General features: G+C 41.4%; 2 protein-coding genes across 4 annotated transcripts; both read right to left on the reverse strand.

Annotated features, from left to right (window-relative positions):
- Positions 1-102: 102 nt before the first annotated feature.
- Positions 103-9,147, reverse strand: LOC133488075 (ras-related protein Rab-15-like). Of its 2 annotated transcripts, none has more exons than XM_061795522.1 (7): positions 9,041-9,147; positions 2,674-2,734; positions 2,538-2,598; positions 1,903-1,980; positions 1,717-1,806; positions 1,139-1,204; positions 103-1,055 (listed from the first exon to the last, which is right to left on the reverse strand). In XM_061795522.1, the coding sequence occupies exons 1-7, from the start codon at positions 9,069-9,071 to the stop codon at positions 891-893; spliced, it is 552 nt and encodes a 183-aa protein (XP_061651506.1). In that variant the 5' UTR covers positions 9,072-9,147; the 3' UTR covers positions 103-890. The 2 variants fall into 2 exon arrangements, with proteins under 2 accessions (XP_061651506.1, XP_061651504.1); XM_061795520.1 differs by lacking the exon at positions 9,041-9,147 and adding an exon at positions 8,282-8,521.
- A 760-nt stretch (positions 9,148-9,907) lies between these two features.
- LOC133488055 (protein max-like) lies at positions 9,908-20,688 on the reverse strand. Of its 2 annotated transcripts, none has more exons than XM_061795478.1 (4): positions 20,496-20,688; positions 14,607-14,714; positions 12,638-12,761; positions 9,908-11,083 (listed from the first exon to the last, which is right to left on the reverse strand). In XM_061795478.1, exons 1-4 carry the CDS (start codon positions 20,685-20,687, stop codon positions 10,899-10,901), a joined length of 609 nt encoding a protein of 202 aa, XP_061651462.1. In that variant the 5' UTR covers position 20,688; the 3' UTR covers positions 9,908-10,898. The 2 variants fall into 2 exon arrangements, with proteins under 2 accessions (XP_061651462.1, XP_061651461.1); XM_061795477.1 differs by having other exon boundaries at positions 12,638-12,776; positions 20,496-20,687.
- Positions 20,689-22,211: the final 1,523 nt, after the last annotated feature.

Below are 22,211 nucleotides of genomic sequence, written 5' to 3' on the forward strand. Positions count from 1 at the left end.
ACATTTAACATCTTGAACCATCTTTCACTACATGTGATGAAAAATTCACTCCCTCTGAAATGCGAACTCACTCTCCATTGCCATTCAGTGACACCATATGCATTACTTTTTAAACATTTATTTAATTTGAGAATATTTTCCCCAGCACGTTTTAAAAACATCCCTTCAGTTAAAATGTCCGTGACTAAAGTTCAATTGACTTGGAAACTAGTCATTCAAGTGCAGTGCCAATCATTGTCACATGCTAAATATAAAGTGCAGCAAACCCCTGCAAATTCATCATTTGGCATTCGCAAATCTGCCTAGTTACAGATTTTTTTTGTTAAACCTATTCTCCGTCATTCGCTGAAAAACTCACCTACTTCCTGTTTTTATGCTCAAGCCAAAACCATGACTAATATAAAAACCCTAATTTTGCGCAGCTTGTGGTATATTCAATCAGGACATAGCCTTGTCTAATATAAAAAGAATGATTTACTGCATCTAGTGGCATCTGTAGGCAACGCCAGACCTTTTTGGGTAGGGCGTCAATCACTTGCAGATTTTCTCTTTTTGGGGCTGGGCTCCATCCCTATCTCTGTGAAAAGCAGGGGTTCACTGTACAGCATTCAGAAAAGGGGGCATCATATTGACTGCGTTTGTAATTCATTGTCTTCCTCTCACTTTACACCCAACAATGCATTATAAGTTAATAGACTAAAAATATGATTAGAAAGCAACAGGGTAAGAAGTGGTGAAAGTAGACGTGGTATTTTACTGCCTTCTGTTGGCAGATAGTAGTAAAATGCACATGCCTCCACAGTCAGCAACAAAACCAGCAGGTCTTGGGGGGGACGACAACAACAACAACAAAGCAGGTGAATGAAACTAGAGAGTAGGACAATGCCGTTTCAAAAGATTCTGGCACAGCCACAAACTCTCCGAATGCTGCCGATTTTATCTTGACCGTTTTCGTCCAGCCCGGCCTTGTTTAAATACTCATCCAGAGATCCTAGCAGGTTATCCACATCTCTCTTGTGAGCCTGCAGCACCAGCTCTGTCACTCGTTTGAATGACTGAAAGATAATATGAATACATAGAGGATATATACAGGTGCACATTTCTCTAATTTTGGGGGGAAATGTTGCAGATCTACTACCTTGTCGATGTTGTTGCTCGTGGATGCGCTGGTCTCAAAAAAATCCATTCCATACCTTTCTGCCAGCTGCAACATTGAGTTTGACATTGTTTTCGTAGAAAGCAATTGTTTTATGAAATAAAAGTCAAATAGTAGTCCACTACGAGCACCAATTGTGCATAAAGCAGAATGTTAACTCTAAATTTGGGACCTTGGAACTCAAATTTAGAACAGTTAAGGCAAGAATTATTCATAAACTGGACAGATATTGAGTTTGTGATTTTTATTTGGTAATGATGTATTTAATTTTTTTTAAACTAAAAAGGTCTTGTTGTGTTATATACGGTGTATACTGAATTCTTACCACAACTGGACAAATTAAATGAAATCACACTTTTAGTGTTACCAGTATCTTTTAGAACAGATAACTGGTAACTTCTACCTATAACTATACAATTAGAACATTGAATTGGCAATTTGATGTAAAATAAAAAGCCCTCTTTTTCTGGTTATCATTCAATACTACTAAACTCAGACAGTGAAGTATTTTCCATCAGCTGATCATAAAAAGTGTGACTGAAGAAAAGGTTTGGTCAAACCTTGCTTCCTTCTTCCCTCGTCACTCGCCTCCTTGGCTCTTCGTCCGATTTGTTTCCTACCAAAATCCTCTGTACCTTGTCTGGTGCGTACTGTGAGACGGCAACAGAGAAGAAGAAGCAAGGAGTCAGTGGGTGTGCCGAAAGCATTTGCGCTTTCTTTACAATGTATGATTCTTATTAGCTTACCTCATCCACGTCGGTGGCCCACTTGACTATGTGCTGAAAGGAGGTCTCAGATGTGATGTCGTAAACAAAGATGATACCCTAAGGGAAAAACAAATCACAAGAAAAACAGATTACAATAGTAAAACAAAGATTTTTTCTTTTTTTAAACTGATCTCTCAATGTTAAGTGAAGAAAAATCCTGTTGGGGGAAGGAAAAAAAAAAAGGGGGGGGGGGGGAAGTTTTTTTAACGCTGTGAAGTTAACTTGAGCTATGTATTCAATAAGGTAAACCCATTTTTTAGTTCCACAATCATGACCAACATTAAAATATAGTAGCGTAGCAGGCCAAGTGTTCATTAAAAACGAGGCAGATAATTTATTCCTAAAATGTATGTTTAATATTATTGAATTTTGATTTTAGGGGAATTTATTATACTTATGTCTCTCAAGGGGAAATTTGCCTCCCACTCTGAAGTTATACTTTGTGTTGCACACCACACACAGAACCAGATCACACACATGCAGGCATGCAAGGTGAGATCCAGTGTGAAAGAGATGCGCAAAGAGTGCTGCACCACTTGACCTGAGGTGGTGGTGACGATGCCTTGCTCAAGGGCACCACAACAGTAACCACCACGTCGGTTTGGCAGAATCACCTGTGCACGCCTGTAGTACTGTTTGGTAATGGTCTGATAGCGCTCTTGACCGGCCGTGTCCCTGAAAACAACCACAGAGGATCACACAAATGGCAAACAAAATTAATTAGTTAGACGTTAAAGAATTTAAACTCACCATATTTGTACCCGCACCTTGATTCCATCCATTTCTAGCGTTTTCATTTTAAAATCCACACCTAAAAAAAAGACGATGTAACATAAATCAGTCAGAACAAAAGGAAGCAGATGATGTAATAGTACACTCCCTCTGGCTAACTGGGGAAGAGATCCTGCTTTGAATTGCACATCATGCACTACTGAGTTTGCAAGCATTTTATGGGTGCTTGGAGACACTTTTATGAGAGTCTTTGTTTAAATCATTGAGACTTTACAAGGACACAGGAACTGCAGTTGTGCGTTTTCTGCTGGGTGATGGCACGACAGAAGTAAAGAAAATAGCAGCAAGTATCAACATCACTTCAACACTCACCAATTGTAGTAGAGTGTTTCCCCCCCCCAACCCCACTATCTCGCAGATTAAGCAATTTTTCTTTGATGGGTTTTAATTTTGTTGTATGCCTTCAGTGTAGTACCACATTGTGCCGACAAATGCCAGGCAGCACTGATGTCTACTGGAAGAAACACAGACTGCCTAATAAAGTGCAAGACGATGATGCCCATTGGTGAAAATCAGTACCACGTTTTCCCATTTTAATTTTTTCTGTTCTCAGGGAGCTGAAAGAACATCTGCCCGTGAGTATTGTTGCATCCTCCATTTGTATGTGCTGCTGCTCCTTGTGTGTTGAAATAGCAAGCTTTATAATTAACGTAACATCTATGCTAATATCCGCCAGCCTGTCTATGGCGTTTCACAGATATGGTCGCGTTAAGCTAGCCAACCTTTGTTCGCAGAAATGATATGGTTTGGTGTTTCAAGATATGTTGGTTTGCCTACCAAGCGAACAGATCTGCGGATGATGCAGTCAACATGGGACTGCACTTCATCCTAGAACACCTCGACAGTGCAGGGACCTACGCGAGGATCCTGTTCGTCGACTTCAGCTCAGCGTTCAACACCATCATCCCTGAACTCCTTTCATCCAAGCTTCTCCAGCTCAGCGTCTCACCTGCCATCTGCCAGTGGATTTACAGCTTTCTGACGGGCAGGACACAGCAGGTCAGGCTGGGGGAGGCCACCTCATCCACACGCAGCATCAGCACTGGGGCGCCCCAAGGTTGTGTCCTCTCTCCGCTGCTCTTCTCTCTCTACACGAACCACTGCACCTCAGCGAACCAGACTGTCAAACTCCTGAAGTTTGCAGATGACACCACTGTCATCGGCCTCATCAAGGACGGTGACGAGTCTGCATATCGACAGGAAGCGGAGCGCCTGGAGCTGTGGTGCGGCCGACACAACCTGGAGCTGAACACGCTCAAGACTGTAGAGATGATCGTGGACTTCAGGAGGCATCCTTCGCCACAGCCGCCCCTCACGTTGTCCAGCTGCCTTGTGTCAACCGTCGAGACCTTCAAGTTCCTGGGAATTACAATCTCCCAGGACCTGAAGTGGGCGACCAACATCAACTCCGTCCTCAAAAAGGCCCAGCAGAGGATGTACTTCCTGCGGCTTCTGAGAAAGCACGGTCTGCCACCGGAACTGTTGAGGCAGTTCTACACAGCGGTCATTGAATCAGTACTGTGTTCTTCCATCACAGTCTGGTTTGGTGCTGCTACAAAAAAGGACAAACTCCGACTGCAACGGACAATCAAAACTGCTGAAAGGATTGTCGGTACCCCCCTACCCACCCTTGAGGACTTGCACGCTGCCAGAACTAAGACAAGGGCATGCAAAATCCTCTCGGACCCTCCCCACCCCGGTCACCAGCTCTTCCAGCTCCTTCCCTCAGGTAGGCGCTACCGATCAATGCAAACTAGAACTAGTAGACATTCCAACAGCTTCTTCCCTCTTGCAATCAACTTCTTAAACAGCTAACTTATAATTCCATTACAACAAGCTGGCAATTTTTTGACTTGAGTTCGTTGTCACATTTCTGTGGGGCCAATTATGTATTACTCGTCCACTCACTGTAGTTGTCTCGCCGTGCTGCACTATTTGCATATACTGGCCACTCATGCCAGAGTAGCATCTGCTCCATTTGCACACTGATTGAGGAGTATCTGTAACATTTGCACAACCATTGTCCCAGATTATCGCACTACTCGTCACTTTAAACCGCATACACTCCTTGAAGTCTCAGTGCCCTTTGCACAATGGTCATTGCACCGGACTATTGCGATATTAGCCATTCGAACTGCTCTAAGTGCTAGAGGACTCTGCATCTTTTTGCACAATTGTTTTTTGTCAATGCCTTTATGTCTCCAAAGTGTTCTGTAAATTGACTGTCTGTTGTACTAGAGCGGCTCCAACTACCAGAGACAAATTCCTTGTGTGTTTTGGACATACTTGGCAAATAAAGATGATTCTGATTCTGATGTTTCATTCTCTTTTGCTTTATGTGTCAGTTTTACAGTAAATTTCAACTGGGCGTGACAAAAAAAAACAGCTGAAAGCAAGCACACTTTAGCTCTTATTTGCAGAACTGTGTAAGGGAGAGTGAGAACAGGCACTAAAGAATTCATTAAAAAGTGTATTTTAATAAGTTAAAATGCATCTAAATAATGTGAGGGGGGTAAAACTATTGAGATATACATTCCATTATGGTCTCGCTATTGTGGATTTTCACCTATTGTGAGTGGGTATACTATATAATTAAAAATAAAAATTGAAATTACACAAGATTCCTGGCAGTTATGTAGTGCATAGATCATTTTATACTTGAGACTATCCGAGTCCCAGGATGCACATGTCTGGAAACAGTGAGTCCCAGCCCTGGAACAATGAATCTCTGCAACTTATCATCATCATGGAGTACAGCCACAGTAATCCTCCGCTATATGGCCGTTGTTGCTTTGCGGTCCCGCTATATCGCAGATTTTCTTATTTGTACATTGGTACTGTATTTCTGTGTTAGCCATTGCTCTTGCTCTCTCTCAATATATTATGTTTCAGCCAAATATATTATGTTTTCCCAAAAACCATCATGATAAAGGATACTATCATTGCTATTTTTTTTTATGCCACTGATATGATATTGGCTAAATATATAGAGCATAATAATTAAAATGAATCCTTTTTATGAAAAATTAACTTTCAATCCTAACGAACATTGGCAATGAATGTAGAAAAATAAACAACACATCTTAGATAATATAAATGAATCACACTCAAGCTATGTTCAGAAAAATTGCATTTAAAAGGAAATTAAATTTGGCACAGAGGTATAGAGTAATTAACCCACTAAAGAGACCCAAAGAATGTCTTAAAGCCTGCCAAATTTGAATGAATAAGGACGCATTAAAAAAAGAAAACGTCACCATTTTTAAATCAGATGTCATACATTTTAAGTTATTTTTTGTCTTTATTTATTGCATGAATGTTGTCGTTTTATTTACTGTATAATTTCTGCTGCCTCTTGGCTTTTGTAAGAGATTTTATCTCTCAATAACCTTTTATGTGGTTAAATAAAGGATACATAAAATGTAAAATAAGGCCCACCCTCGAGCTGTTGGACTGATGTGAGGCCTTCACCTGTCAATCAAATGCTGAAAATGAGTTCGTTGAACTCAACTACTGCCTGAATATTGATAACGTGGGCTGCTGTGGTTATAGTTTATAAACAGTTACACACATACACATAGGGTAAAGAAACATGTCCGAGCGCCGACGTTTCAACGTCGAGTGAGCTTTTTAGCTCCAGTATGTAGCTAGCTAGCTCATTTGCTCACAGGCTAGCGAATGTAATACACTGTTAACTTTCCCTTTGTCCCAGTCGTGTGAATCTACGGCGCAAACGCCGTTCTGCCAGCTGCATCGTGAGCGGCGCGGCGTGGGTTACCACAACAATGAAAATGTATCGAGTCCAGAAAAAACTCCCATGTCCATTGTATTTATGGAACGATAAGCCACCCTACTCTGCCTTTGACTGGCTAGTACCAAGACAGGATTCGTACTTTTGATGCGGTTTGTGTGGAAACGCTTCACCAACACACGCAGACACACACACACGTAGGGCGGGACTGAAACCACTTGTCTATGGACGCAGCTTGAATATGCTTCATGCGTCCCTGCCAATTTTGGAATGCACAACAAACGAGATCCCTGTAATGTACTGCTTATTATTCCTATTACTGTTGATACTTTCAACTTATAGGCTTTTCCACTTTATTGCTCAAATACATTAAATATTGATACAAATATACTAAACTTACGCATATGCATCTCAGGGCGTTACAGAAAGTGCAAGCAAGTTTTTCAGCGAATAGTGAGTAGCAGAGTGTGCGAATAGGTGGGCATTCCCTGAACACTTGTTTGTGGATATAAAAACTGGATCCTGCTTGGAAAGACCTTGGAGGGATTTCATGGTGAATAAACAGTTAATATTTTCAAACTAAAATAAAAGCCTTGACGTGATTACTGCTAATCAGCTTCAAAAGTAGACTTTCTTTCTAGAAGCCTTGGGAACAACAGGCCTGCATAATTCCCTCTTTGGAATATAGTATGTCAACAGAGAGAGAGAGAGAGCAACTCATTTCATCTGTCTCTCCTTAAGACACACAACATACAGTACTTGACTGCTGATGTTAGGATCGCTGTCATGTTTGATTAAACCTCATTAGGCTACTTACCATCTTGACTGACTGAATAATTACACAACAACTTGAAGGCCCATCCCTTATCACAAACAAATATTGGCAAGGACAAAAAATATATTAAAAAAATAAAATAAAATAAAAACAAACAAACGCAGCGAACCATGGAAAACAGTGGTTCCACCCTCACTCAAAATGCGAGATGACGAGTGTGGCTCGTAGAGTGACCACTTTCGGCAGCCATTCCGGGTATATGCACATGCCGACATGGAGTGGAAAAGGCTTAACGTGGACAACAGTGGCATCGCTAGGCCTATTTTATGGGGGCTGAAGCCCCCATAAAATGTTCATAAGCACCCCCCCCCAAAAAAATTTTTTTTATTGGTGGTTATGTCAAATATTTGGGGTCTTAGCCCCCCTAAAATGGTTCTCAAGCAAACCATTTGGTGGTTCCAGAAACTTTTTTTTTTAATTTATTTTTTTTAATTCCCCTCCCCACCCCCGACGATAGTGTTTTAAGGTGTGAAAAGTTCAATCAGCAACCCTCCCCCTCCAATCCATTAAACCTATTGACGCCCCTGGTGGACAGCAGCATCCTTGTACTGGGGTTATCGTTTGGATATTTCAACGGTTGCAGGGCAGTAAGCGACGTTGGGCTTTTTTTTTTTTTACATTTAAGACTTTGCCGCGCACAAGCACACACACGCGCGCGCACACACGCGCGCGCACACACGCACGCACACACACACGCGCGCACACACGCACACACACACACACACACACACACACACACACACACACACACCCGGAGGCGGTAATGACAAACCTGCCGGGCCAACAAGTCGAGTTACTTTTCCCCCCACTTCTAACAAAAAGTAAACATGGCATCAAGACGAAAAATAACCCATAGTAGCCGCTGACATTCCGAGTTCACCAACGAGTGCAATTAATAGGTGTTAGGTCGGCAGGTGGCTGAAATCCGCGAGTTTCAGGGAGAGGCATCAAACGAGTCTGATGGCTTCTTCTGTTCTTACCAATAGTGGAGATATGTCCAGTATCGAACTCTTTGTCCGTGAAGCGACGCAGCATACAAGTCTTGCCGACCCCCGAATCCCCGAGTAGGAGAATCCGGAACAAAATGTCGTACTGTTTAGCCATGACTGACTATTTAAAAACTTTTAATTGACAAGGAATGACTCTTCCATGTTTAGCATTCACCTGACGTGACGTCGTCGCTAATTATGCTGTTGAAATGTGTCAGATTCAAGTCAGCTCGGAAATCCTGGCTTTTAAGCAAGCCCCGGTAACAGAGACGTTGACCAATCACATATACTGCATGAGCTCGTGAAACGATGCTTTTTGGTGGGGTGATAAAATCGTACACATACGCGGTCGTTAATATTCGAATTCAGTTACCATATTATATGGTGACGTCGAAACAAGTTACTGGGACGATTGCTGGGAACACTTCAATCATACAAGTTGACATGCACCAGCCCTCCCTGTTTTTTTAAGAAAATCCCATGGTATATGAACGTTACAAAGCAAACAAGTTGAATCCTCGAAGAGAGACAACTTTGGAAAAGTTTTAGTTCTACTTTAGTCAGAAATCAATTTGTATTACTCCACCTTTAGCTAAGCTTTGAATTTACACCGTGCCATCGGACATGAAAATGTCGTGTAAATCTCACACATTCCATGGTGTCATTTAAAGTCACCACCTGGAAAGTCACTTATTCCTCAGTTGAATATTTATTTTAACTATGACAAAAATCTAAAATCATCAAACTTGCCACATTGCGTCAGCAAAGAGAAGTGCATCATAGCGCTGTGATTCCCAACCTATTCAGCCAAAGCACACATCCATCCATCCATTTTCTGAGCTGCTTCTCCTCACTAGGGTCGCGGGCGTGCTGGAGCCCATCCCAGCTGTCATCGGGCAGGAGGCGGGGTACACCCTGAACTGGTTGCCAGCCAATCGCAGGCCACATAGAAACAAACAACCATTCGCACTCACAGTCATGCCTACGGGCAATTTAGAGTCTCCAATTAATGCATGTTTTTGGGATGTGGGTGGAAACCGGAGTGCCCGGAGAAAAACCACGCAGGCACGGGGAGAACATGCAAACTCCACACAGGCGGGGCCGGGGATTGAACCCGGGTCCTCAGAACTGTGAGGCTGACGCTCTAACCAGTCATACACCGTGCCGCTCAAAGCACACATTTTACATTAAAATAAACCTCACACCACCCAACAAAACTGTGTATATAGCTACTGAAATAATGAGCTCATCTTGATTTACTCACTAATGTACTAGTGTGAAATCTTTAGTTGAACACAAAGCTATTATTCTGGTTTATGAAAGGCAACAGGCGGATACACAGGTTAATTGGACCTTCCGCCATCTAGTGGAAGAGTAATTGTTCTCCCTGTCACTATATGTTGCATAGATAAATCAAGATATGTAAGTAAGTCATGTGCAGAACAATTAAGTGAAACGGGATCATTTGGCATGATGCACAATTCTCTCGCAGCACATTGTGATTGGGAATCACTGTCATAATGTAGTGTAAAAAAAAATTCCTTTCAAATGTATAATTTTCAAGCACTGGACCAATAAAATGTAAGCCACACGAACACAAACACAGTGAGTCAGAAATACATCCGATGAGGATAAAAGTTTTATTCAAGGTATGTCTTAACTTGCAAGACACCCATTGGCAGTATGTACAACATACCTGTAATTTCCATGGAATGGAACAAACAAATATTGATTACATACACACTCATTTACCTCTGAGAAAAGGGGGAAAAAAATAGAGAAACATTCCCAGCACAGGCAAAATATTCTCAGGGAAGGTTTTTCTTTGCAGAAGTGACACCATTTAGGACTTAGTTATATACTACACACTGAAACAAGAGTTCATCCCTAAAAATAAAGTTGAACTGCATTGTGTAACATTCAGTATCGATTAGGTGATTTTTTTTTGGTCTAATAATAATAAAAAAATAGAGGAAAATAGCTGAACCCATGGTGGGGGAAAGCCATAAACCAACAGAAGGTTGGTCCTCTTCAAGCCAAACATAAATGACAACTGTGGAGGTTCACTATAAATAGGAGGGATTTCTTTTGATTCCACAAAACACTTTCAAAACAAAATTCCAGGCATCTACACTAAATAAGTGGATTTTGCATAACATCACATTCTTCTGAAAAAAAAAAAAAGAAGATTTAAAAAGGTAAACTATTCCCAATCAACATTTTTGTCAAAGCAACTCCTACCAATAATTGCAGAGGTTGTGTGACCTAACGCCTCATACCTTGTCATTTCCACATTCCTTTAAGGTCAGTGTGAGGTTTGAAAAGCGTCAAGTCCTTCAAAACTGCAGAGCTGCCTCACTTTGGGGGGGTAGCAGGGAGTGGGAGGACAGGCTGGGAACACGAGGAGAGGAGGAGACAGGATGCTTAGGAAGGTAGAAGCATTTATTACACAATATAGAGCACCTCTCTCACACAGTCTCCACCTCGCCTCCTGACTGACTGAAGTAAGAAGAAGGCAGGGCTAAGTGCACACAGCTAAGAGGAGTTTCAGGCTGGTGGGCAACAAACAACAAAAACAACAACAAGAAAAATAAGTCAGTCGGGGAGCCTAGCTGGGCTCCACGCGCAGCCTCTTCCTGGTTGGAGGCTCCTCGGGCTCCGATTCCGAACTGGAGTCGGAGCCGCCGTCGAAGGCCGACACTGCGCTCCCTTTGCGGTTTGTGTACAGGCTGCTGTCAGAGGAGTAGTTGGTCTGCAGCTGATTGTTGCCCTTGGCCTTCTCCAAAGCACGCACTGCAATCAAAAAGCTCAGTCAATGAAGCGCAGCACCACCAAGACTGCATGAGGCATTATGAGTGCACGAGCCCAACAGTGGAACCTCCAATTGTAGGGGAAAGCCATTCTGGAACACCGGTTAACCTCAGATTTGCACCAATGTTTTCCCTTAACAAATAAGGGAATTCCATTCCAGAGTCAAAAGCCTTTTTTAAGTGGTCAGACAATATTTTAGGTAAATATTTTATCACTTTCACAAATAAGTTGACCGTTGTATACTAAAACTAAAAGGGAAGTGGCGCAGGGGATTACTGCAGTCAGTCAACATGCTTTGCTCTCTGTAACAACCTTAACTGTCATGTGTACAAAAATAAAAATGTGGTTACTTACTATTAAGAGCGCAACAAATACGCGGAGGGGGAATACTATGTGTGCCTGGGAGGTGAGTCTCTTCCCATTAACGCTATCCAGAGCTGGTTTTGCAGTGTGCACTCTTTTCATGTTGACTGCCATTTTAGCCGTAGACAGGATATACAATTCTAAACACGCTTGCCCAAATGCCAGGTTTTTATGATATAGTGTCGAAAAATGAGACCAAGATAAAACATTTCTAAACCTTTTCCACCACTAATATGACCTATAATCTGTTCTAGGAGAGCTCATGTGGACTTTCTCTGGCTTCCTCCCACATTCCAAAAAAATGCATGTTGTTTGGGTTCATTGGAAAACTAATTGTCGGTAGGTGAGAATGCTTGTTTGTCCACATGTGCCCTGCAATTGGCTGGCAACCGGTCCGGGGTATACCCCGCCGCTCGCCAAAAGTCAGGTGGGATAGGCTCCAGCTCAACTGTGACCCTTTTGAGGATAAGCACTATAGAAAAATGGATGGATGGTAAGCTAAAATGAAATTGAGGATAGGATTACTGAAGAAAGTCAACATGCTTTGCTCTCTGTAACATTCTTAACTGTCATACAAGTGTACAAAATTAAGTTGAGCACCGGTTATTAAGAGCAAACACGATAAGAGAGATGACTGCGTGTGCCTGGGACATGAGTCTCTTCACATTAACAACCACGGAGACTTTTAGGTGTACATTCCTTATTTCTTGTTCTTCCTATTGACTGCCACTTTAGCCGTTTAAAGACGTGAGTACCAATACGTTTCTGGTCGTCATCACACTTATCCTCTTTGCAATCACTGGTCTTTTTCACAGAGATGCTATAAAATGGCCGCACAGAAGTTGTGGCATTTATCTCAGGACATTGGCCTAACAGTGTGGGCTTTCATGCAGCATTATCACATCAGTACCAGCACTAGGGCCAATGTTAAAACGTTTTTTTTTTTTTTAAAGTCTAAAAATACGACTACTCAGACAGAAACAACTGCTTTCAACAGAACCAGGTGGTTGAGAAGGGTCTCAAACATCACACGGTGAGTACGGCATTATGTCATTTACTTAAAGGCAGACGCCTTCCTTCCCGTTACTACCGCCCATGGCAGAATATCACCAGAGTGACCTCTGGAGTTTCCACTGTACTTATATTTGGGCTCAGTTCTGATCGTGTACATACCCTGCTGTTCCAGCAGTGCATTCTGCTTCTTTAAATCATCGATGTCTTGCTGGTGGGAGTGATTTTTTCGTCTCATGTACTGAATGTACTCAGTGGCTTTGTCAAGAATCTGTGCTCGGGAAGCCTGTTTAACAGAGCTCTGTCAGCAGACAATTTGAGAGAGACATGAAGAAATGATGCAGTGGAAACAGAATTAATACAATCACAGTGTGCACTCATCTGACAATTTATTAGATACAATTGCTCAACAAACATGTCATCAAGCTTATTTCATCTAACAATGTCTACACATTCATCAATGGTCTCTACAACTGTTAAATACAGAGGGTCCTCGGTTAATGACGGTATATGACTGAGTTTCGTACGGCAGAGACGTAACCCAAATTTGTATGCAATCACAATTACAGTAAATATTTGTATGAAAAACACTTACAGGCAATATATATAATAATTAATGAAAAATAGTAAATATGACGGTAACTCAGCGTTCCTCCTTGTGCCGTGTGACCACATATTCTAAGTACAAACTAATTCATCGGGCGCCGTTCGTAACCTCAAAATGTATTTTGAACCAAGGACCCCCTGTAGAACATTGTGGGGAAACATTTGTGTGCATTATATAATAAAATCAACTTAGTCTTTGTCTACAGTTGTAAAGGGTACCAACATAACTAACTATCCCATGCATACTTTTACCCGCTACTTGGCACCCTATGGTTGGGGTACCAGCCAGTTTGTGGGTTTTGTTTCCTCACTTAGTTACGAGTGCAAAACAGCTCTCAGTATGCAAGCTACAACCAAAAGTACAAATATATTGTAAAAGTATACCCCTCTCATAGTTTTAAAACAGAATATTCTTGCTTGTAATGTACAGTGCATCTAGAAAATATTCACCAGGTCTTTATGAAATACAAAAATGAGACAAAGACAAATCATTTCTAAACTTTTTTCCACAATTAATGTGACATAAAACCTGAAATTTTTTTTTTTAGATGGGAAATAAAAATAATTCAGATAATGTGGTTTCACAAGTGTGCACACCCTCTTATAACTGGGGATAAACCTTCAGGCTTCTGCGAGAAAGCAATAGGAAGTCAGGAAAAGCCTACTCGAACATCTCAGCTTTATTTGGTGCACGTTAAATGGTGACAGATGTGTGCTGACTCCCTACAATATTTGAGTTTGAATATGATTGGTTAATTTTAAACAGCCAAATCCCAAATTATACTTGTGCAACCAAATTCTCTGTTTATTTGATTTCCCCTCTCTAAAAGATATATTTTTTTCAATTGAGTTGTACTTGTAATAGGTCAAATTAATGGTAGAAAAAGTTTTTAAATTATTATCATGGTCTAATTTTTTTAAATACTACAAAAACCTGGCATTTGACCAAGGGTGTGTAGGCGTTACATCTACTGTATGTACATGGTGTTTTTGTATTTTGAATAATTGCATTATGGTGTGTCTTATGTGTAGAATTTTGAGGGGGGAAATTAATTCAATGCATTTTGGAATAAGGCTCAAACAAAATGTGGAAAAAGTGAAGAGCTGTGATTACGTTCCGGACGCACTCTACATCAGCGATGTGGTTCTTAAGGCTGTTCTGCCCAGTGACAATGACACTTCGAGTCTTAAGATGATCTGTTTCACTAAGACGTCAGTGAATAGATTTACAAATGATGATGTGAAACGTGAACTTTTGGCATTGTTACGGCTTTTAAAAGAATGGTGTTAATCCCACCAGTAAAGGTAGAATGTAAAAGTCAAGGTCCATTAATGGTACAGTGTTCCACTCATATGTGCAGATTATGAAGATTTAAGTGTCCTATTTCTGTGTGATAACAGACTTGTCGATTGACTTTGGCGTGGGTCTGCGCTTCAAGCTTTTCCTGTTATTGAATGCTTGTGGGTGCATGTGTCGGGTTGACAACACAGAGTGCATGAGTGAAGAAGAAACATTTCCCCTCACCTTCTCTCCTTGCAGTGCAGGCACAGAGTCTCGTAAACCGTGGAAGCTGTCTTTAATGTGGTCCCTGCGTTTGCGCTCCAGCGCGTTGTGATGTGCTCGTTTGTCTGCCTGCAACGATAAGGAAGACTCACCAGATGCATACAATTGCCAAGGCATTCCGCACGTCTGTGTGTAAACTAAATTTGCATGACATTAAGGTTCCAAAAACCTGCAGTGCAAGTTCAGTGACAAGGATATCTTCGCAATGTTTGCAGGGAATGCTGACTGTGCACACACGACAACATGGAACCTTCAGTTAAATACAGCCTGCCATATTTGTGTTTTTGTTGGATTGGTCTACAACATATATTCTCAAAGTGCGGTAGTTGTATCACGAGTCATACGTTGGCTCACTCGAGTCTTATGCAGAAGAATCACTGCCCAAGTGGAGTTTATTTGTATTTAACTTTTCAGTAAGCTACATTTGCAATGAAGATTTAAGATAAGAACTGCTTGTTTCTTAAACTATTACTTAAGTACAATTTTCATTAAAGTTTTATGTGCAATACATTTTAACTCATGCACTGCCATTGACGTCTACAGTCATCAACTGGAATTTAACCACTCGCTGCCATTGTATATCGATGTGAAGTACATTTTTCAACAAGCATGCGTGGAGAAGGGTCTCACGCAACCTGTATGTAAATATTATGTTTGTAAACAACTGTAATCACTGTAATCACAGAGCCCTATAGATGGCAGCGTTGCAGCACTTTGGATTTGAGATTAGCAGTTTGAGTAGCAGATAAAGATTAGGGGTAAATTTCGGCCTGTCACGTCGATTATGAGAAAAATGTTAACATGTTGGAAGTCGAACAAGTATAGGCACCTTATACTCGACCAGATTATGTATATGTATGGTATAAACTGACTAAGTGTCGCAGTAGGTAGTAGAAAGGCTGCAAATACGGGGAACTGCTCTGAAAGCAGCTGGCAGTTAATGAATTAATTAAATCATTCAAGCAGTTTTTTGTTTTTTACATTTTCCTGTATTTAAGCACAGTGCTAATGTTTAAACTGTTCATTATGTTAGTGGCTTACAATCACAAATGTAATTTTTAGGAATAAAACTAATTTTTCATGAACAAATAGGCCTACTATGCAACTGTACTTTACTGTTAGTCATGACAGTTGTGTATAGTACTTGGAAGAGTTAATTATTTTTTTTATGTGATAATTGGTGTAAAAAGTTTGAGAATGACTGGTCTACAAAATAGTCACGTGGCTGCAACTATAGCTGTCACAATTTATTCATTCATTAATGGTTTGACTGAGAGACAATATTGACTCAAAACAAAAACAAAAACAAAATAAATAAATCCCATTTGAGCAGTCCAGATGCCAGAACTCAATAGACTGATAATCGGGTCACATCACATGTTGCTGTTCTCTCATTGGCTGGTTGGAAAAGTTAAGATGACAGCTTCTGGAAATACCGGTACGTAAAAACTCCCAAATAAATATTGTCCAGTCATTTGATCAATTTACTCATAGTCAATTTAGCTCTTGTTAAATCCAAATCCAAATGAGCAGAGTGACAGGGAAGCAAGTGCCTGTGTTAAAATCAAGGATTTGCGATTTTTCAATCATTAAGAATTCAGATTGTGTTGAACTGATTCTTGATTGTGTCTTGAATGCACAGAGACAAAATGGAGTGCAATACTTGGCTGCAACTGACAGAGGCGCAATTAATTCAGCCGCAACTATTTTACGGTCTAAAGAACATGATGCCTGCCACAGGAAAGAACAAACGCTTCCTAGTCTACTACATCCAAGGCCATTTTTAAAAGTTGAAGGTCAATGGGAACTTTTGAGTTCTGGCACATTTGGTTAAAAACTCAACAACTTTCCAAGAAGGCAAACTCTTTTCATTCAGTGTGATGGAGCCAAACAAAATGGCAGTAGCCAGATTGCACGACTTTCCCAGTGGATCAAACGCACAAGTTCAATGGTAGCTCAAAATCACTTGAATGCACCATGAGTGGTACAAATTGGAATTGTCAAATTTCATACAAAATTATGCATGACATCAGAACATTTAGTGAGACTTCATCTCAGTGAGGATTTAAAGGATTACTTTCACAAGTGCTTTGTTTTTCTTTGTTTTGTGATACCACCACCGATGATAACAAAGAGGTACAGAGTATTGATTCCCATAGAAACGGAAATGGACCTTACTGTTACATAGGCGGCGGCACGGTAAACGACTGGTTAGAGCGTCAGCCTCACAGTTCTGAGGACCCGGGTTCAATCCCCGGCCCCGCCTGTGTGGAGTTTGCATGTTCTCCCCGTGCCTGCGTGGGTTTTCTCCGGGCACTCCGGTTTCCTCCCACATCCCAAAAACATGCATGAATTGGAGACTCTAAATTGCCCGTAGGCATGACTGTGAGTGCGAATGGTTGTTTGTTCCTATGTGCCCTGCGATTGGCTGGCAACCAGTTCAGGGTGTACCCCGCCTCCTGCCCTATGACAGCTGGGATAGGCTCCAGCACGCCCGCGACCCTAGTGAGGAGAAGCGGCTCAGAAAATGGATGGATGGATGTTACATAGGCAAGCATATGGCTGCTTAGTAAAGTTGAATACAATATTTATTTTGCCTTGGAAATACACATACTATACATGTTACAATACTTGTTAATTACAGCCATACCTATTAAACATTATTAGCTGACAAATAGTATTGCTGTGCAAATATCTCCGTTACCTCTCCTTTCTGTCTACTGAGCATCTTCAAAGTGTGGTTAGTTTTACTTTATTTTGGTTTGATTTTATAGTGGGTCACTTTTTATTATAGTTAGGAATGCTACAGTCGTCAAAGGTTTTATGATGTCTGCAACAAATGAATGCACTTTACATTATTTCCAATGGGGAAAACTGGGGAAATTTTAAACAAGTTGAAAGTCAACCAGATTTGTGATACGATTTTGGAGGTTCCGCAGTGCAATCCAATGATTTTGCATGTTATTTATGCAATAAATTTCAGAGCAGTATGTCATGAGACAGGATACAAACCAGAGGTCTATGCAAGGTGCACATTTTGAAGTCATTACGAGCCAGATAAAAACTAAGCAATCTACTTGTTATAAGAAAATTATTCCCACCCAGTGTGCCGCAACAGTGATCCATGAGATCATCATGGGTGCCGCAAGAAATTTTCTAATTTCTAATTTGGACTTAATTGGCCCAAAAATGATTTAAGATCATTTAAGTAGTTATTTCATTCCTTCAAGTAAATCAGCTTTGTGTTCAAAAGGTGTCACACTGAATAAGTCAATTTGTGAGTAAATACAGACAAGATCATCTTTATTTCAGTATATGCGGTGTGTCTGAAAGGTTCCAGGAATGGTGTCACAAAATACCTATTCCACACACAAACGAGTTTTCCTCTTCAAAGTAATGAATCCACCTGGAGTATATAACTGAGACCTCAGCACTCTGCAGCCACTGAACTTTTTTCCGCATGCTTTTCTATCCTGCGTGTAAGATTGTCAAGCAATGAGCAGAGTGAGTGATGACGAGACCATTAAGACCAGACTTGTGAGGGACAAAGCCGTAGGAAAGAAAGTCTGGACACTCTTTAAACTGACCGCACTGGTCCGTCATTGGTTAAATCGACATCAGTAAAGGCCTGCGGTAGCTTTCATCAGTTTTTGGCAAAATGGTTTGTTGTGTGGGTAGTGGGGGCTGTTCCAATTGTCCTGGACAAGGCGTGCAGATGCACTGTTTCCTGAAAACCCCCAAAATAAGACACCTGTGGGAGGGAAACCCTACATTGATCAAATTAAACTAATTCTAGCGTCATTACTTCAAACAGTTTTTCGAAAGGGGGGGGGGGTGTGATTGCCAATGGACCCCTGACCCCGTTCTGACAGCGTTTGTAAGGGGGGAAAAAAACCCATCTTAATAATCATAAACTATTTCTATTATAGTTTACTAACTGGCCATCATGATATATGTTGAGGTTTTCGAGGATAATATCCCTTACATATGGTACACTTCGGAAATAGTCAATTGCGTTGCATGTCGTGTCAAGCTAGCTGACAATATGGCACCCATTGTTCAGACTTTTTCTACAGCTTGGGCTCCTGAGAGCCATCGTCGGTGATGAGTCATGGATCCCCGTGTACAACCCGGGGATCAACGCCAGAGTCTTCAGTGGAAGAGTCCGACATTGTCCAGGCCAAAGTAAGCAAAACAGTCGAAGTCCAAAGTCATTCGATGTGAGGCTGCATGTTCTTGCCACACGGCCAGACGGTCAAGCAGTACGTCTACAAAGAGATCCTGCAGCCTTCGCTTCGTTCAGTACACGAGATAAAGCGAGAGTTGTGACAGGACAACCCGTGTTTGCTTCACCATGACAACTCACCTGTTCACAATGCCCTCAGCATCTTACATTCCCTGGCTGAAAATAACATTGCCCTGCTGCAACTACCTCCCTAACACACCTGACCTGCCTCAGTGTAATTTTTCTGCCCATTCCCAAGCTCAAGGGGGTCATCAAGGAGACCAATTTAGAAGACATGGGTGACATTAAGATGGATGTGAATCCCAGAAAAATCCTTAAAGGAGTGTATTAAGGTGTGACAAAGAAGGCTGTGAAAGTGCGTTAGGCTCCTGGTGGGGATTATTTCAAAGGGGAAAACTTGTAGTTTTGATATAAAAAATATCTTTTGTGACACCAGTCCTGGAACCTTTCTGACACACCTTGCATTTTATTTTTATGACATTTCTATCTAGTGGCGTGCCTTGAGATTTTTACAATGCAAAATATGAGACTTTGACTCAATGTAGGTTGGGAAACACTGCTCATAAAAGGTCTGCACATCAAATCAACCGATGAAGGCTTGACAAGCCTGCAAACAGTGTGTGGCTTCAGCAGCTTAAACAAGTGGGGGGGAGGGGAATCCACAGATGCATCATGATCAAGGATGTGGCTTCATTTCACATGCATACATTAACTGTGACATCGTTAAAACATAATGACTTGGATATATGAATGGAGGTATTTTGATAAGTTTGCACGAAACAGTAACTGTTGCATTTTACATGGTAAAGAGGGTGCAGGGAAATAAACATAAATGGCAGTAAAAGATCACAATGCCTTCTGGAGTCAAAGTAACACCACAAGGTACTAACCGACAAATAGGAGGAAGGGTTAGCAATATACTACAATAATTCGACAGAAGACTTAGCACGCCATGTCTTTTCTTAAGCCCCTGTAGCGCTAGTTTGCTGTATACTGATCTAAATATTACTGTTCTTCCGATTGAATATTAATCAAAGCTGGGCTTTTTTTTTTTTTTTTTTTTTAAGCCCACTCGGTCTGTATGAAGTAATAACTCGAACGACGTAATAAAGAAACAAAAAAAGTTCACCCTCTCAAATGGCCTGACCTTGCTCCCGGGGAGATTAGTTGTTGTGCATTAAATGTTCCACCGAGTGCCCAATGTGTGCGTTTTTTATTTTTAATATTTAAAGCTTTTTTGTGGGGGGAGGGGGGGATTTAATTAACTATGTCCGCGCAATAAGCCAGTGAGTAGCTTTCTAAACACTTGATACTGTACTACGAAGGGAAAGAGTAAAATTCAAACACATGTAAAGCACCGAGTCGACGCCACCAAAGCACCATGTGGCTTGTTCGCTCTTTTAATGCTAAAAGTTATCTCTCTTAAAAAAAATTAAAAAATTAAATTAAAAAAATCCTCTTTCCCCCAAATAGTTTTCGAAATCTTGCATCTTAGCCTAACAGCTAACCTGGCTAACTCGGATAGCTCCGAGCAGGATACGGCGACAAAGTTGCCGTCTAGCTAGCTGGCTTTTAAGGGGGGGGGGGTAAACTGAGGCACATACATCGCTGTCGACTTCGATGTCATCGTTTTCGCTCATTCTTCGGTAAAAGGGGAATGCGAAAAGAAAACAAGCAGCTGTCAAAACAAAAGCGGCATTGAGCGGAGGCAAAATAAAAAAAATCTTGCGCGCAGCTCTGCTTACAGCAGAGACATGACGATGAAGGCTTTCTTCACACGTGATACGCCTACACATGGATCAGAAAACACACACGGCGCATGCGCGGCAAAAACGAGGGGTTTCTGGGTAGTGTAGTATACACGTACACACAACCCTAATAGGCAACGGCGCCATGTCGCGAATTGAAACTACCTCACCCACAACCCTTTGGGGTTGGACGTGCCCACTGACGTATACCGTTATCTTCCCCAACAGCTTGCAAGCTGCTGCTCCAGCAGCCTCGGGACGTTTATGTATGATTTAAATGTTTCCTAAAATTGCCCACGATCAACATTTAGTCGTCAAGATACCAAACTTGAATTCGATAGTCATGAATAAAGGATGGCTTTATGCCTGCTGGCCGCTGATAAACTGTCCCCTGTAGGGCCTGATATAGGTCCCTTGGAAGTCGAGTCCCTGTGTAGTTGCAAGACCACCGATATAAATTGTGGCTTGTTTGACACAATAACATTGCGCTTCTCTCGCCGCATAACTCGTTTCTTGTCTATGATTATGAGGCCAGATGGTGGCCTACCTAGCTCACTTTGAGTTGCCCTCCCCCACTCATCATCTATGGCTCTACGGGACCTTTAAAGGCAGCTTCAGCTCATTGCTTATAGTATTTGTGCATCAATACACATTACATGCACCGTCATTGTCCACTTTGCATATATATGATGAATATCACAAAAAAATCCCAGGAGCATTTGGTGCCTGAGCCTTCAGCGTAACAAGTAACTGTAACATGTTTCGCCCTGACCAACTAATCAGAAGATGTAAAACGTCCTGCGAGGTTGAGTGTGAAATGTGATTGGTTAAAGAAACAGTCCCATTGCTAATGTAGTTTAAGTTACATTGGTCATCACTACTGATTCTGAAAGCCCTGAGCAGATTAGATTGACATGGCAACACACAGAGGCTGAAATCTGGTTGGACAAAAAAACTCCAACATCTACACATAGTACTGGAATCAGTGAAGCCAAGCAAAAAAAAAAAAAATCAGAAATGGAGCGAATAGACTGTCAGGAATAAATGATTGGAACCTCCAAAGTTTTTCTTTCTTTTAGTGATTTTTGTGTGTGATGTCAGTATGGAGGGAAACCAGTGAGGCCAAAGAATAAAAGGGTGATGATGACCATTGAGTAGAAATGGAAAATAGCAAATAATTTTGGTGCTCAGTACATCCCGTAGATAATATCCATCCATTCATTGTCTGTACCACTTTGTCTTCATTAGGGTCGCGGCCTGCGGATGAGCCGGATCCTATCCTAGCTGACAATGTGTTGTGCTTCCAAGCGTTATCATTGATGAGACAGCCAGCCAAACTTCTTTTTGTGAGCCAGGAAAGATGAGCATCCTTGCTCCTTTATTAACTTCCACAAATTAACACCAGTGAATTGGAGTGAAACTATGTAGTGGTGTCCAAACTACGGCCCGCGGTCAATTTGCCGCCCTCCATCCATTTTTCAGTGGCCCGCGGCATATAATGAAAATTACATTTGACATGGTCTGCAATGCTTGTTAAAAAAAAAAAAAAAAAAAAAAAAAAAAAAAGTGGAG

Source organism: Phyllopteryx taeniolatus, chromosome 13 (assembly GCF_024500385.1).
Source record: "Phyllopteryx taeniolatus isolate TA_2022b chromosome 13, UOR_Ptae_1.2, whole genome shotgun sequence".
NCBI classification, from domain to species: Eukaryota; Metazoa; Chordata; class Actinopteri; order Syngnathiformes; family Syngnathidae; genus Phyllopteryx; species Phyllopteryx taeniolatus.